The sequence below is a fragment of the Fusarium solani genome (assembly GCF_023522795.1).
Source record: "Fusarium solani strain SB1 chromosome Unknown bctg00000008, whole genome shotgun sequence".
NCBI classification, from domain to species: Eukaryota; Fungi; Ascomycota; class Sordariomycetes; order Hypocreales; family Nectriaceae; genus Fusarium; species Fusarium solani.
Window position 1 is genome coordinate 1426300 of NW_027072148.1, and position 13206 is coordinate 1439505.

Sequence of the window (13206 nt, forward strand, 5' to 3'; positions counted from 1 at the left end):
GATGGTCCACGTCGAGTTTTGTTGTTTCGGCGCATGAGTGTGTTCGTACCTTATACCTATATTGATCTGGGCGTCGCGATAGAAGAGGAGGAAGACCTTGACGCCAGGGGCGTGACAAGCAAGATAATGTCGAAATCAAGAAGCGGATGCCATGTGGCTATCGAGCAAGATGTGCAAAATCCCCGTAATATATATTGGCCATTCTTAGAGTTATCAATGTCTTCCAGGGGTGTCTCCTCCAAAGAGAATCTCGCCTATTATAATCCATCCTTGCGTCCTCGATGGCGTCCAGTATTGTACAGCCAACCTCGGCTTCCATCCATACAGCTGTCTCTGCTTCAGTAACCATCCATTGCCATCGTGAGCATGCCATCAAGGCATTCTTTTGACATGGTACAGCGCCAAAGGTATCTTCCATATACACGAATGAATACACTGTCTTCCCCAGCGAGAATGTACGATCTGATCAAACTTTTCGGCTTTTGTAGTATCGCTCTTTGTCCCCAGCCACCCGTCGGGCCCTATAGGGTTGGTCTCGTAACTTCATAATTCGTTCATCAATTCATTGTCGGTCATTGCATTTTGGTCAGTTCTCCGAGACGAATGTGATGTCAGCTGGACACCAGATATCCGGTCTCTGGGCGGGAGTTCTGTATTCCTCTCGCGTAGTTTTTGGTGGCAAATCTTAATGGTATGCCACCGTTTCAATACCCTTGCCCTTGACATCAGTTGACTTGAGTAGCTCTCGCAAGCTGCCTTCAGCACGACCCTGAGAATGGGGCGTGGACTCAGGAGCTCGCCAGGTCATCCATCCGCTCAGCGTCGAGATGAAGCTATGTCGGGCATGCGAGGCGTCAACAGGGGAGATGGAACCGCGAGCAAGGGGTTGGTCGAGTCCCTCAACAACCACGGGTCTAGTCTTGGGTGGTGCAGGGATACGCTCCTTATGCGCCGCCTCGGGGGCAGTGCGGATCTCGAGCTGGCTGCTTGACGTCTGGGGCAGGGCGGGTTCGCCAACAAGGCCGGTGGCCGAGTTGAGTTCGTTCAGGTGCATGCTCAGCCGAGTGCCGTCGATGAGTGCCAGAGATCCAGATCTCCTTCGGCGAGTTGCACTCTGCGTCGTGGCATCTTCCTCCTGAAGAGCATTCTCCTCCGCTCCGTTTTCGGAGGATGACGCTGAAGATTCGTGTCTGGAGCTCTTTTTGGCAGCCCGTCCGCGAACCTCCTCTGCAATCTCAGCTGCAGACTTCTTCTTGGATTTGTCCTCATCCGAGGATCTACTCGAAGACATGATAGTCTCCAGCGTTCCCATTGCTCTACTATTTCTCCTGATGCCCATTGGCCTCCTTCTGGAGCGCCTCAAGTTTCGTTCATCATCCGACGAAACGGCCTGAAGAGTCGGTCCCTGGGGTTCCTGGGTCTGGGCAACTCCAGGTATAAAGGACGATCCGGAGCCATGAGGAGCATAATGAACCTCATATTGGTTACTCAAGGAATACCGGGACTTGGCACAGATTTCTGCAATGCGATCCAGATCAGCATTGATATCGGTGCCGCCACTCTGGTCGTCGATGTTGGCCATGAAACTCTTGAAGCGGAATGCCTCTACCGGTGGCAGCTTCGCCTCTTCAGGCTCATTGAGTCGCTTTTTTGTTCGATTCCTCGCCATGGTTCCCAGCATTCCATTCCTGGCCGGCGTGATATTCGAGGTAAACGGAAGCACACGCCGTACGAGAGCTGCAGGACCCCCACTCTCTGAGAGCGTTGTGCGATGTCCTCGGCCGTTGACAATGACGACTCCTCGATCTGTGCTAACTGGACGGGTCGGTACGGGAGCGTAGTAGCTTCGGACTATCACAGGCTGGGAGTAGGTGCTGCTCTGGGCGCCTGTTGACTTTGCGTATCGGTGGCGGCTGGGAAAGTTTGAGTTGAGCTCGCGGAGAGCTGATGTTCGGTGCTCGGCAGTAGAGTCGTCAACAGGTATAGGCTTGCCCTCGGCGGTCGAAGGCACCAGGCTCGTCGACGATGTGTTGGACTGAAAGAGAGGCGGGAAGGAAAATGGAAGAGAGTGCCGACGAGGTTTGCCGAGGGCTGGGGCGGACGAGGTGGAGGCGGCGGCGTGATGGCGAGAGGACTGATGGGGTCGAGGAGGTTGTGAGGGCGGCTGAAGGGTGGAGGACAGCATGGTGAAGACTCGGGAATCAGGGTACCGCGGAGTGGAGGTATATATATTATGCGAGAGTGTGTTGTGTGCGTTGTCGTAGATGAGTACCTCGGCGGCGATAGGTAGAGGCGACGGGCTTGATCAAGCACGAGTGACACCCCAGGCGTGGGTCAATGGAGCATTGAAAGTAGCGGCGGCGGCAGCAGAAGCAGCAGCTCAACACGTCAAGGTGTAGTATGGAGGTCGACGCGAGTCCAGGGCGGTGATGGTGGCCGCCGAGTGGTGGGAGTGGTGAGCCGTTGGGGATTGTCGTGGTCGACAGTCGGTCTAGGACATGCAAGGTATGGTATCCGGGGGTAGGCCGGCTGAAGAGATAGGGCGGTAAAGGGGTTGTTTGATGTGCTGTGTTGGTACGTGCGAATATGGCGTGCACGATTTGATGGGAGAGGCAGTCAGGACATGGCTGGGCTGGCTCGCAGGCTTGTCGAGGAGGTTGACGAGTGAGGGCAGCAAGCAGAGACGAATACGGCAAGACGATGCAGCGCGATCTTGACCTTGTCTGTCTAGGTTATCGGTCAATGCAGAGCGAACGAAGCGAAGCGAAGCGGTGCGATGCGTTGCCACGACGCGGTGGGGTCGACAAATGCAGGATGCAAGAGAGGGAGCGAAGATAGGCAGGATAATGCGTTAGCACTCTTTTGCGTACGGCGTAGTCCCGTCTCGACAAGGTGCCTGTAGGTAGGTTGGTTTGAAGGACAAGAGTTGACAGGTGATAGCTGATATTAGACAGTAGAGTCAAGCACGGGGAGAGGAGATCGAGGCAGACAAGCTAGCGGGAAGGAGTGGAGGTGGAGATTGCCCGGCCAGGGAAGGGGCAAAAATAGGAACGGGATGTCACAGATACGGGAGGAACGAAAGGAGGAAAGAATGAGTCGGGATAGAAGTACCTATAGCTCCTCATCCTTCTGCTCCCCCTTTGCGTTTGTGCGTCTTTGCTGATGCGCTTTTCCCATCAAAGCTGGGCAACCAAAAACATGGATGGCGGATCGGGATCGGATTGGCATGGGGATTGGATTGCTCTTTTGCCCGAGCCAATCGCACCTTGCCAGCTGGACAGCAACATGTGGCATCAATCAATCGCAGCACGACAATCGTGGAATGGAGTAGGCATAACGGGGCGTGCAATGGGAGATTACTGTCCCACGTACAGTACTCGGCAGATTTGGATTTCTCGACATGCTGATTGCTGAGATGTAATTGTCTTGGTGCTTTACCAGCTTGGAGGTCATCCAGCATATGTCCAAGCTCTAACATGTACTCGAGACGACAAAAATAGTTCACGTTCTGGCCGCTTGATTGCAAAGAGTCGCACTCAGCTTACAAGTGTTATATTGACATACGTAGAAAGCACTTCGTAAGAACAGTCCTCCATGTTGACCCAATCGCCTTGTTGTTGGTCATTTATTGACCAAGGTGTTCTCTGCAGTCCCTTAACTTGAGTTCTCCAACATGACACTTGCCAAGCCTCCCCCACTGAATGACCAGAATCCAGCTCTGCTGTGTCAGAGCCTCTAGTAGAAGTAGCCCAGGATCTTGCCCGAGACATGCTTTCGACGAGCCTGATCATGATCCATGATGCCCGCGGAAGTGGTGAGCACGATATGGCCGAACTGGCGGGCAGGCAGAAGTCGAACAACCCACTTCTCCAGGTCTCCCAGAGCCACGTTGAAACGAGGACTGATGACGCCGCACTTGTTCAGTCTAAAATAGAAGGTCTCAGCGATTGACGGTTCATCAGACAGTTAGGGGATGGCGATTACGAACCGGCCATTGAGTTGGACGACAATTTTGCCGCCACGGTGGTCATCGACCTCTTCAAGCTCCGAGATATAGTCATGGCGCTGCATGAGCTCAAGGAATCTGACGATGACCTTGGACGAAGGGCGGAGAATGACCTGGCGCTTGCCCTGCTTCTCGGCGTTGTTGATGCTTTTCAAGGCATCACTCAGAACACTGGTTCGGACCATCTAATCGAGTTAAGAGGTACAGAACGATAACGAGGTGGCTGCTGGAGCACTTACGGTGGCGATTACAAGATGTATAACGGCACGCGTTTATTGCTTGTGGTTATAGCGGGGAGGGTGTATCGGCAGGTTCTTCAGAGACGAACTGGTCGTAGTCTGAAGGTACCTGCAACGAATGGCAAAGCCATCACCCAAATGAGTCCATGATCACAGAGCCCTGGTGGGAGGGCGGGCGGGAGCCTACCTGTCCGGATTGTAGAGCGTGTGGTTTTGATGTAGAGTTGGTGATGGACGATGAACACCACTGGGAAGTCACGTGCCGATAAGCTACTCAAAGTCTTGGTGATCAACTGTGGGCTTCGGCATCACAAGCCATCCTCCAGACTCAGGTACGTATCTTCTCTCTAGTCTCTGGTGATCGGATTGGAATTTGAATTGGATTGGTCCATCCATGGAAACATGCATGAGTGTCGTGGCTGTCGATAAAAGGGTCGATGCTCGCCTCGGGCAATGTCAACACCCATCCCCGCATTGGCTCTCATTGGCTGCGCTAGGCGTAGCTACATTTTGCTACCCTGAACATCCTGGGAGATTTGCCGATCAGTTCACAGCTCTCTTGCTGCTGGTCTCGGTAATGTTTGCCCTGGATGTCAATTAAGCCATGTCTCAGGTGGAATTAGAAGGAGTGGATGTTCCTGATCGTCCATCTTGGCTGTTCTTGACCATCGGCAATGTACGGAGCACACACAGGTGACAGCTCATACTCGGACAACTCCTGTAGGCAATTCACTACGTGCACTTCTGCCTCTTCTCGGGTGTCTGCCAACGCGGGGCTGTCGACATGTGTTGTCCGACTGGCAATGATTGGGGCTTTCAACATGACTGTCCTTCCACCGCCTCCTCACCGGGTGTATTCGTCACCTTGGGGGAGCAATCAACACCAACACGACATGATCGTGCATATCGATGGGAGCCCCGCTCACAGAATACGGCTATCCCGAGGGACAGGGCTTTGTCCAGATGCTGCTTTGCCATTACCAGATAACCCTGCCCGAATACTACGGTAAGCACCCGTAAGCCGGCTCATCGGATATAGATCGCCAGCTTATAAAACCTATTAACTTCAATAGTTCGTTTTGCTATGCTGCACGTCGCCGGTTGCGACAACTGACAACTCATCAAGCTGAAGCGAGTAATAGCGCCGCCATCGTTAGTGCCAATGCACACTACCATGAGCCAAAGCAGGAACAGCATGGCAAGCAAGTAAGACAGAATGTGTGGCAGCAGAGAGGCTATGAAATGTCTTGTCGCTTTCCTCATTTATCCATATAAAAAGTGTCCGTAAGGCCTTCACCGATCATGCAAACCACCGCAACAACAAAGCGATGAGCATCCACCCGACAACAGCCTCAAATGGCTTCGGTCCTCCAGCATTTCTTCAAGCCGTAGGATGAGCTATCGTGCCGTAGCCCTGGCCTCCCGTCTGTACATTATCCGAGTACACACCTGGCGCTGGTCCAGTTGCAAATCGCCCCTCGCGCGCCTGCTCGCGGCGATCGTAATACACGTACTCGACGTAGAATGCGTGGATATGACCCGGTATGTAGCCCAGAAGAGTCAGGCAGATGTTGATGAACAGATCTTGAAACACCCCGCGTCAGCATGGAATTCGGAGGGGAACAAGGCGGGGGATGTTGGCTTACCCATTCCACATCCTGCAACGGCCCAGACACCGATGGGAGGGACTGAAGGTGTGTTAGTGGCCATAGAACTCTCAGAGATTACAGAGGGGAGGGCAACATACAGAGGATGGTGATGAGGACGAGAAAGATGGCCGAGACGACACCCATGATTGCGGTTTGGTCGTGTGTAAGTTGGTGCGAATGTGAGTATAAAGTTACTGGCTGTAAGAGCGTAGGCGTTCTGAGCTGTCAATAATGAGTGATGTTTGGTGAAGGAAAGAGAAAAGCCAAGGCAAGTCCAACGAGTCTTGATGTTTCAAGACGACCTCAGGCAGAAGGGTGCATCGCCGCGTAATTGGAAGTAACGTGACGGTGTTGGAGGAAGCCGGCTTGTGACGTGGAGCACGGTCAATGACGTAGACAAGGCGCTTTCAGGTGTTGCTGCCACAAGCCAAACCGGATAAAGAACAGTTGAACAACACGAATTTGAGGCAATTGAATGGAATTTGGCATTGGTATCAATACGAGGACCGAAAATAGGAACGAGGCTATCGCAAATGGACAAATCCATGTGTGAATCGAAGCGTGGCATCCATCACCTCGACGGTCTCGTACTTTCCACCCTGTAACCAAGCATCGACCCTATCGGATATTTCGACGCCGATCGCACCGACCCGACACTCGGAGAACACAGAACCTACGCTCATGGTCAGGCCCAGGCCCAGGCCCGTCCTCGGACAACCGTCTACGGGCGCCTACGAAGCAGTAGATGCTACTGCTACCTGCATCATCTGTCAGCCAAATCACAGCGGTTCCTGTTGTGGTGTCGTTGGCAGGGCCTTTGTATGCAGTACGACTTTGAGCGTCACAGCGCTTCATGATACAGCTGCTTCTGCACCATCACCCCCGATCATATCATCAACGACTATTGCAACGACGATAGAAACGGGAGAATCGCATTGCCGCGTAGGCATGTGATTAGCCGAAGTCGTACATGTGTTGTCGGCATGTCTCTGGAACGTGCAAAGTCGGGAATGGAACCAAATTGGCTAATCAGTTTGTTTGTTGTCTTTTACGAACCCTTCCAGCACAGAGGACTAAGACTGGAAATATCCTGCGCTAAAGCAACTCAGCATGCTTGTCTGGTTTGGCCATAGGTTGTAAAAGGCAGCAGAAATCACGGTTGCCGACACGGCCGTCCAAGATGCGGCCTGTGGTCGGTCAAAGCACCGAGTGCCGCTGCTCCGGGTTGGCGCCAAGCGATCCGGTCTCACTGGCTGCCTCTCGGGATGGGAGATGACTTCCTTGAAGCAAAGCTAGGCGTTGCGCAATGTAATAAAGACGTGCTTGTGCTAACAAGGATATGTGGTTCCAGGCCGTTGGACGGGGTGACGTCCCCTTCCGCTTCCGCGCCAGCAACGGACGGAACCCCGGGAAGCTTTGCCAGCGGGTTGTCGCACCTGGGGATCCGAGGAGGGATGTGCCCTGAACACAGGTGAGCCCCGAAGTGCAACAGGCTGGAGCGGTGCTGATCTCGAGGTGAGCGGCTAATGACCGTTAGTACGACAACTTCGTGGGACGACGAGGCTAGCTAGTAAGTTCGCGAGTGTAGTCCAGCGTGTGAATGTTCCTGCACTGCCGCTGAAGCTGTTGCTGCTACTTGATGCTGTACAGTGTGCCTCGTAGGACGGCAAGGCAAGGCAAGGCGAGGCAAGGCATTGTCACTGATCGGCTGCCTGCATTGCTTCTCGGTCACTTCTACGGAGAACCTCAAGCCTGCAAAACCCGAAGAGGCCAGCAGGCTGTTGGGGCTGATTCTGAGCAACGGGCTTGGCTGTTGGTCCTCGCCTCGGGAAATTCCATCGCGAGTCCGGATTGGAATCCCTGAGCTCTCACGGAACATGTAGGTCCGTAAGGCCGTTCGGCGTTGACTATTCGAGGGGCTTCTTTTACCCGGCGATCCATCCTTGAGCAACACTGACGGTGATGTGTCGACGGAGCAAAATATACCACCAGGTAGGGAGGACAGCGCAGAGGTGGCCCAGCTTCAGCTCGCAATAATCGTGCTCATAATGAGCTGGATGAGATATCCCCGTTAACCCGTCGTTCAATAACAGCAGCGATGGAATAGCAGAGGGCACAGCAAAAGTGAGGGGGCCGACATCATAGTGGACTGATTGCTGTTGGAGCGAGATGACGCCTCGCCCAAGTCGGCAAGTCGAGTCTCCGCGCGCGGGTGGGACTTTGTATGCAAGGTCATCCTGCCTCATCATAGATGACTTGCTCTGGTGTCTGGCGGTTTATCTTTCTCAGTCTCAGAGGCCTCAGCTGGCGATGCGGGCAGACGCAAGGGATGACTGAGTCTTGAGAGACGAGGTCTTGCACGTGGGAGGCAGGGTGATGGCCCCTCTCCGGGAATCATCAGGCGCACCTGAAGCTGAATGAAGCCATTGATAGACACTGGAACTTGACATGGAGGTCGGGATGAACGAGGCTGCCACTGCTCTGCTGCACCCCTCGTTCCATCCATCCCATCCTCCTCTGTTGCTGCTGGAATGGTGGGACAGTATCTTCCGTCAATCACTACTGTATCGCAGGACGGCCGACTGAAACCTCAGCCTCCGTTATTAATCCCGACCTGCCCTTGACTGACTCGACAAAGTCGTACTTTATTACCGACTTTGGCAGTTGGTGACTATCGAAAGAGAGAGTTGACATGCTTGTGAACGTGCATTCTCTAGGGCCTGCACAAACTTGACGGCGTCGTGATTGGTAATGTCATAGTCATTGTCGTGTGAATGAACCGGGTAAAACAGGCGCACGCTCGCCCTGCTGCTAGGTACTGCGTAGAACGGCCGAGATGATAAGTTGGGGACTGCTGTTCAGCGTGGAGTACCAGCGGCAGGGTTATTTGTCTTGGCCGAGGGCAGATGGATGCGTGCGCGTGCGTAGATACGGGCTGGCTACTGACGGAGGGGGAGGAGGATGGATGGAGTACAAGAGCAAGTAAGTATTGGTGTGACGAATCTCAGCAAAAAGTACGTCGAGTTGTTGAATTATTTAAGGGTGGTGGTTGATGAGCCCGGAGGCTTCGGGAGGAAGGACAACCTGGATGAAGCTGCTTCAGAGTACGCCTCAAAGTCATTTACATCAATACTTGTCTTCGCGTCAGCCAGAAGGGGAAGTATTCAGGCATAGGCTTACAGAATAGGCAAGCCTTGACCTGAATCATCCATCACTGAATCTCTCATTGTGGCAGTGGGCTTTCCACAATGATGCCGGCTGCTGATGGGCTCAGCCGTTGAAAAGCTACGACAACGGTCTCGCAGCTTATCCGTTGACCTCCAACACCTACCCTTGGAGCCTCTGATCAAAGACACTTTCAGGGGACGCAACCTGGCGTATTTCGCCTCGTCGCTGCATGTACCCTCGTGAACGAGCGTTGACGCTCCCCGTAAATTCAATCCAACAGCCCCGACTCCGCATCCGCTGGATTGCCTCCACCGAAAACCTGGTAAGGACCCCATTGAGTTCTATGAGTCCTCGGAGAGTTCAGGGGACTCGAGCCTCCGGGGTTTCTAGACGCTTTTCAACCCGTGCCGGCATCCTTCTAGCGAGAGGACGGGACGGTAGCCTCCCTGACAGCTCGCCCACCCAGGCAGATAGGCACAGGTACGGGTACGCAGCTGTTGCGTAGCCCCCTGCAGCCCGCTCACTGTAACCACTGTAACTGCCTACCTGGTGGCATCAGCTCGGGCCCGGGCAGGGGAGGGTGACCTTCACCGGGCGGGCTCCATTCTGGAGTGCTTGCTCCTTGGGCAAGCTTCGGGGAAACGTTTGGGAGGTAGCAGTGACAAAGGCCAACATGTCACCTTGTTTCTTGCCATTTGTCTCGCATTCTAAAGTTTCAAATACTTCTTTCGCAGCTGTAGTCACCCGATATTCATGCTAATTTACTAATAACGCTGCATTGGCCTTCTCTCGCACCCTCAATACCTTTTTCTTCTTCTCCTCAGATAACTGACATGATCTGGAGCGTGTGCTGACAGCCCAACTTGTCCTGTCTCGTCTTTCCCCACTAAACACAGGTACTTTGGTGGCATGTACCCCCTTCCCAGAGTCGACCTAACTGCAAGTACCTGCCTACCGCCTGAGGCCCTTTTCGTGCTGGCACGACCCCCTGAAGCTTCACTGGCCACATCCGATTCCCGCAACTTCAAACCTCCCCGTTACCTCTTCTTCCACCTCCATCATCGCGACCTGGCCGGGCCACGGGCTAGTTAGTTGCACCTTCATATTATACGACGCCGATTCTTGTCGTCCACGGCGAGTCTACATACGTTATACCCGCGATACCTTCCCGTCGTCGTCCTCCGCCGCGCCTCCGCGTCGCTCGCAAACACTCTTTTCCTCCTTCTCTGCATCGTCGTCGGTCCTCGTCCGACCGATCCCGCCGCAGTCATGTCTTCGCAACAGCTGCCCCAACTCAACATCGATCGCTATGTCGTGATCCATGTTGCGACCACCTGTGACGAGCACGGCGTTTATGTGACAAAGGACTCGGCCGAGGTGATTGAGCTTGGTTGGATCTTGCTCGACGCAAACTCGCTCGAGGAGGTGAGTAGCACATCCTGCCCGCTCCGCCATCTGTCCAGATATACATCCGACCAGAGGTGCTGCCCGTGACCGACGGATTGCTGACCCAGTCTTGAACCTGCCAGATCACCCACGAGAGTGTCCTCGTCAAGCCAGTCAACACTCCCATCACTCCTCTCTGCAGTAAGTTTTCTGACGCTACTGCCCCGGACATCTCCATCTCGATTTGCTCCACGCTGTCTGGCTCCGCCAACCACGCGCCCGACTACCACCAAAATTTCCCGCTGTTGGCGTCTGGGGTCGGTCAATGATAGAATGCTTGGGCTAACACATATTCTGCAGCGAGCCTGACCACTTTGACTTGGGAGCATGTTCGAAACGCTGGTACCTTTAGAGACGCTATCACCCGATTCGACACATTCGCTACCGAGTACTTGACCTCCAAGAACCTCGACTTCGTCTTTGTCACACTCGATGCTTGGGACCTCCGTGTCCAGCTTCCTCGCGAAGCCCGCGACAAGGCCGTCGTGCTGCCTCCCTACCTCCAGCACTCGCGAACCTTCGATCTCCGCACCGAGTACCAGCGCTGGCAGCAGCACCACCCCGAGTCCCTGCCCTTCGGACCATCAATGCTCTCCAACATCTGCGCCGCTCTCGAGGTCGAGCCCGTCCAGTCGAGTGCTCCTATTAAGCACAACCTCCCCTTCCACCTGCAGGCGCTTGCCCCAGCTTCGCCTCGGCGTGCGATGGAGGAGGCTATTACCCTCGCCCGTGTCCTCCGGGGCTTGATTAGAAAGTCACAGCCTCCCCAGGAACACCCCGATGTGCTGACACGACCTATGGATGCCCGAGCTGATGTCCGAGCCTTCCTCTCGGAGAGGAGCAAGGTTCTTCACATGTCGGGTCTCCCCCACGACACCACCCAGTCGGAGCTTGAGAGCTGGTTTACCCAGTTTGGTGGCCGGCCCATCGCCTTCTGGACCCTCCGAACTCCCGAGCAGCACAAGCCCACCGGTACCGGTTTTGCTGTCTTTTCTTCCCACGAGGAGGTGAGTTGACTGAGACGCCCTTTGTTGGGCATGGTTCCACTGCGTGGCCACACGCAAAGATTTACAATGTGTCGATGCTAATCAATCACAGGCTGCCGAGAGTCTTTGCATGAATGGTCGTGCCCTTAATGAGAAGGCCATTGAAGTCTCGCCCTCGTCTAGCCGTGTCCTCGACCGCGCTCAGGATATCCTGACCCCATTCCCTCCCAGCAAGAACCGTCCTCGACCCGGTGACTGGACCTGCCCCTCTTGCGGCTTCTCCAACTTCCAGCGCCGAACCGCCTGCTTCCGATGCTCGTTCCCCGCTGTCGGCGCCGGCCCCTCGAACGATATGGGTGGTGGCAACTACGGAGGATACGGTTACGGTCCCCCTGCTATGATGCCCCCTCCTCCCCACGGCGGTCACCACGGTCCCATGGGCCACGGTGGCGGACGCATGGGTGGCAGCGGTGTTGTGCCATTCCGTGCCGGTGATTGGAAGTGCGGCAATGAGGTATGTGGCTACCACAACTTCGCCAAGAACGTCTGTTGTCTGCGTTGCGGTGCCAGCCGCGCGGGTGCTGCTGTCGTTGCCGACTCTGGCTACCCTTCTCCGATGGACAATGCTTCACAGTACGGCATGAACCAAGGTTCTATGGGCGGTGCTCCTGGACCCGGACCTTTCGCTTCTGGCAGCTCGTTCGGCTCTGGCGGTGGTTACAACCAGCACTTTGGTGGCCCTCCCAGCCACTATCTTCCCTCCGGCCTGGGTGGCGGTGCGGCGGCTTACCCAAGCTCCCTGAACACACACGGCTTCGGCTCCGGCCCCGGTTCCCACTCGGCCGGCCCCTTTGATAGCAGAGCTGCCGAGGCTGCTTTCCAGTCGGCCACCAACGGCCCCGCGTCGGCCGGACCGTCCAACAACTTCTATAACAACAACGCCAACAACAGTGGCGGTAACAACGAGAACGACCCCTTTGCGTTCCTGTCGAGCGGCATCGGTGGTCTGTCTGTCAGCGGCGGAGATGCTCGCCAGAACGGTGGCTCGGCGCCTCCCAACAAGTCGCCCGCTTAAGCAGTACAAGCTGCTTTAGCCGGGCCGGTGTGTACACGTTCTCGTTGGGCCTCCGCCAGGCAGGCATCTATCCATCAGCAGCAAAGCGAGGAAGATAACCGGTGGCGGGTGGTTCCGTGTCACTTTTTTTTTGCGCAAAAACGACTTTGAATGATGAACATAGAGCATTTGACCTTGGCAAATACCTTCTGGACTTGGTTGTTCTCTCAAAGGAAAGGCGGTACGGTGTGTGTATTGGTTTCGGAAGACCAGGACGGAGTGTCGGATACTACTTGATTCAAGGCGGGACGTGTTACAAAATTTCGAAAGGTTGGAAGACAAAAGTGACTTGAGTACCTCGCCGATGCCAGGGGCTTGCTGCTTGGTGTTGAGGGACGAGTCTATTCGGTACGGGCTATTACTTGCTGGGGGCCACGGCCTGTTTCATTTTTGATAAGCCCAGGGGGCGGCAGAGTTGTCGTCGTCGTCGAGGCTTCTCCATCTCTCGAGTCTCTCACTCAGTTCTTGGGAGGGAACGAGAGCGATACGGCGAGAGAAGGAGAGGGCCACGGATCGACGGACTACTCTATCTGATCCCCCGGGGTCTTTACGGGACGGAGGCGGCGGCATTGCTGGAAAATGGGTTCGGGGGGTTGGG

The 13206-nt window shown here is 54.9% G+C and overlaps 4 protein-coding genes across 4 annotated transcripts; 1 reads left to right on the forward strand and 3 right to left on the reverse strand.

Annotated features, from left to right (window-relative positions):
* Nucleotides 1-685: 685 nt before the first annotated feature.
* Nucleotides 686-2185, reverse strand: MRS44_012510 (uncharacterized protein; the record flags this gene model as incomplete). The annotated part of the gene is made up of 1 exon (XM_046269460.2): nucleotides 686-2185. One exon carries the CDS (start codon nucleotides 2183-2185, stop codon nucleotides 686-688), a length of 1500 nt encoding a protein of 499 aa, XP_046133036.1.
* Nucleotides 2186-3735: 1550 nt separating this feature from the next.
* Nucleotides 3736-4191, reverse strand: MRS44_012511 (40S ribosomal protein uS8; the record flags this gene model as incomplete). The annotated part of the gene is made up of 2 exons (XM_046276124.2): nucleotides 3736-3925; nucleotides 3989-4191. The coding sequence occupies 2 exons, from the start codon at nucleotides 4189-4191 to the stop codon at nucleotides 3736-3738; spliced, it is 393 nt and encodes a 130-aa protein (XP_046133035.1).
* A 1435-nt stretch (nucleotides 4192-5626) lies between these two features.
* Nucleotides 5627-6038, reverse strand: MRS44_012512 (uncharacterized protein; the record flags this gene model as incomplete). The annotated part of the gene is made up of 3 exons (XM_046281128.1): nucleotides 5627-5829; nucleotides 5892-5933; nucleotides 5993-6038. The coding sequence occupies 3 exons, from the start codon at nucleotides 6036-6038 to the stop codon at nucleotides 5627-5629; spliced, it is 291 nt and encodes a 96-aa protein (XP_046133034.1).
* Nucleotides 6039-10331: 4293 nt separating this feature from the next.
* On the forward strand, nucleotides 10332-12569 carry MRS44_012513 (uncharacterized protein; the record flags this gene model as incomplete). Its single annotated transcript, XM_046281127.2, has 4 exons — nucleotides 10332-10487; nucleotides 10592-10649; nucleotides 10809-11515; nucleotides 11607-12569. 4 exons carry the CDS (start codon nucleotides 10332-10334, stop codon nucleotides 12567-12569), a joined length of 1884 nt encoding a protein of 627 aa, XP_046133033.1.
* Nucleotides 12570-13206: the final 637 nt, after the last annotated feature.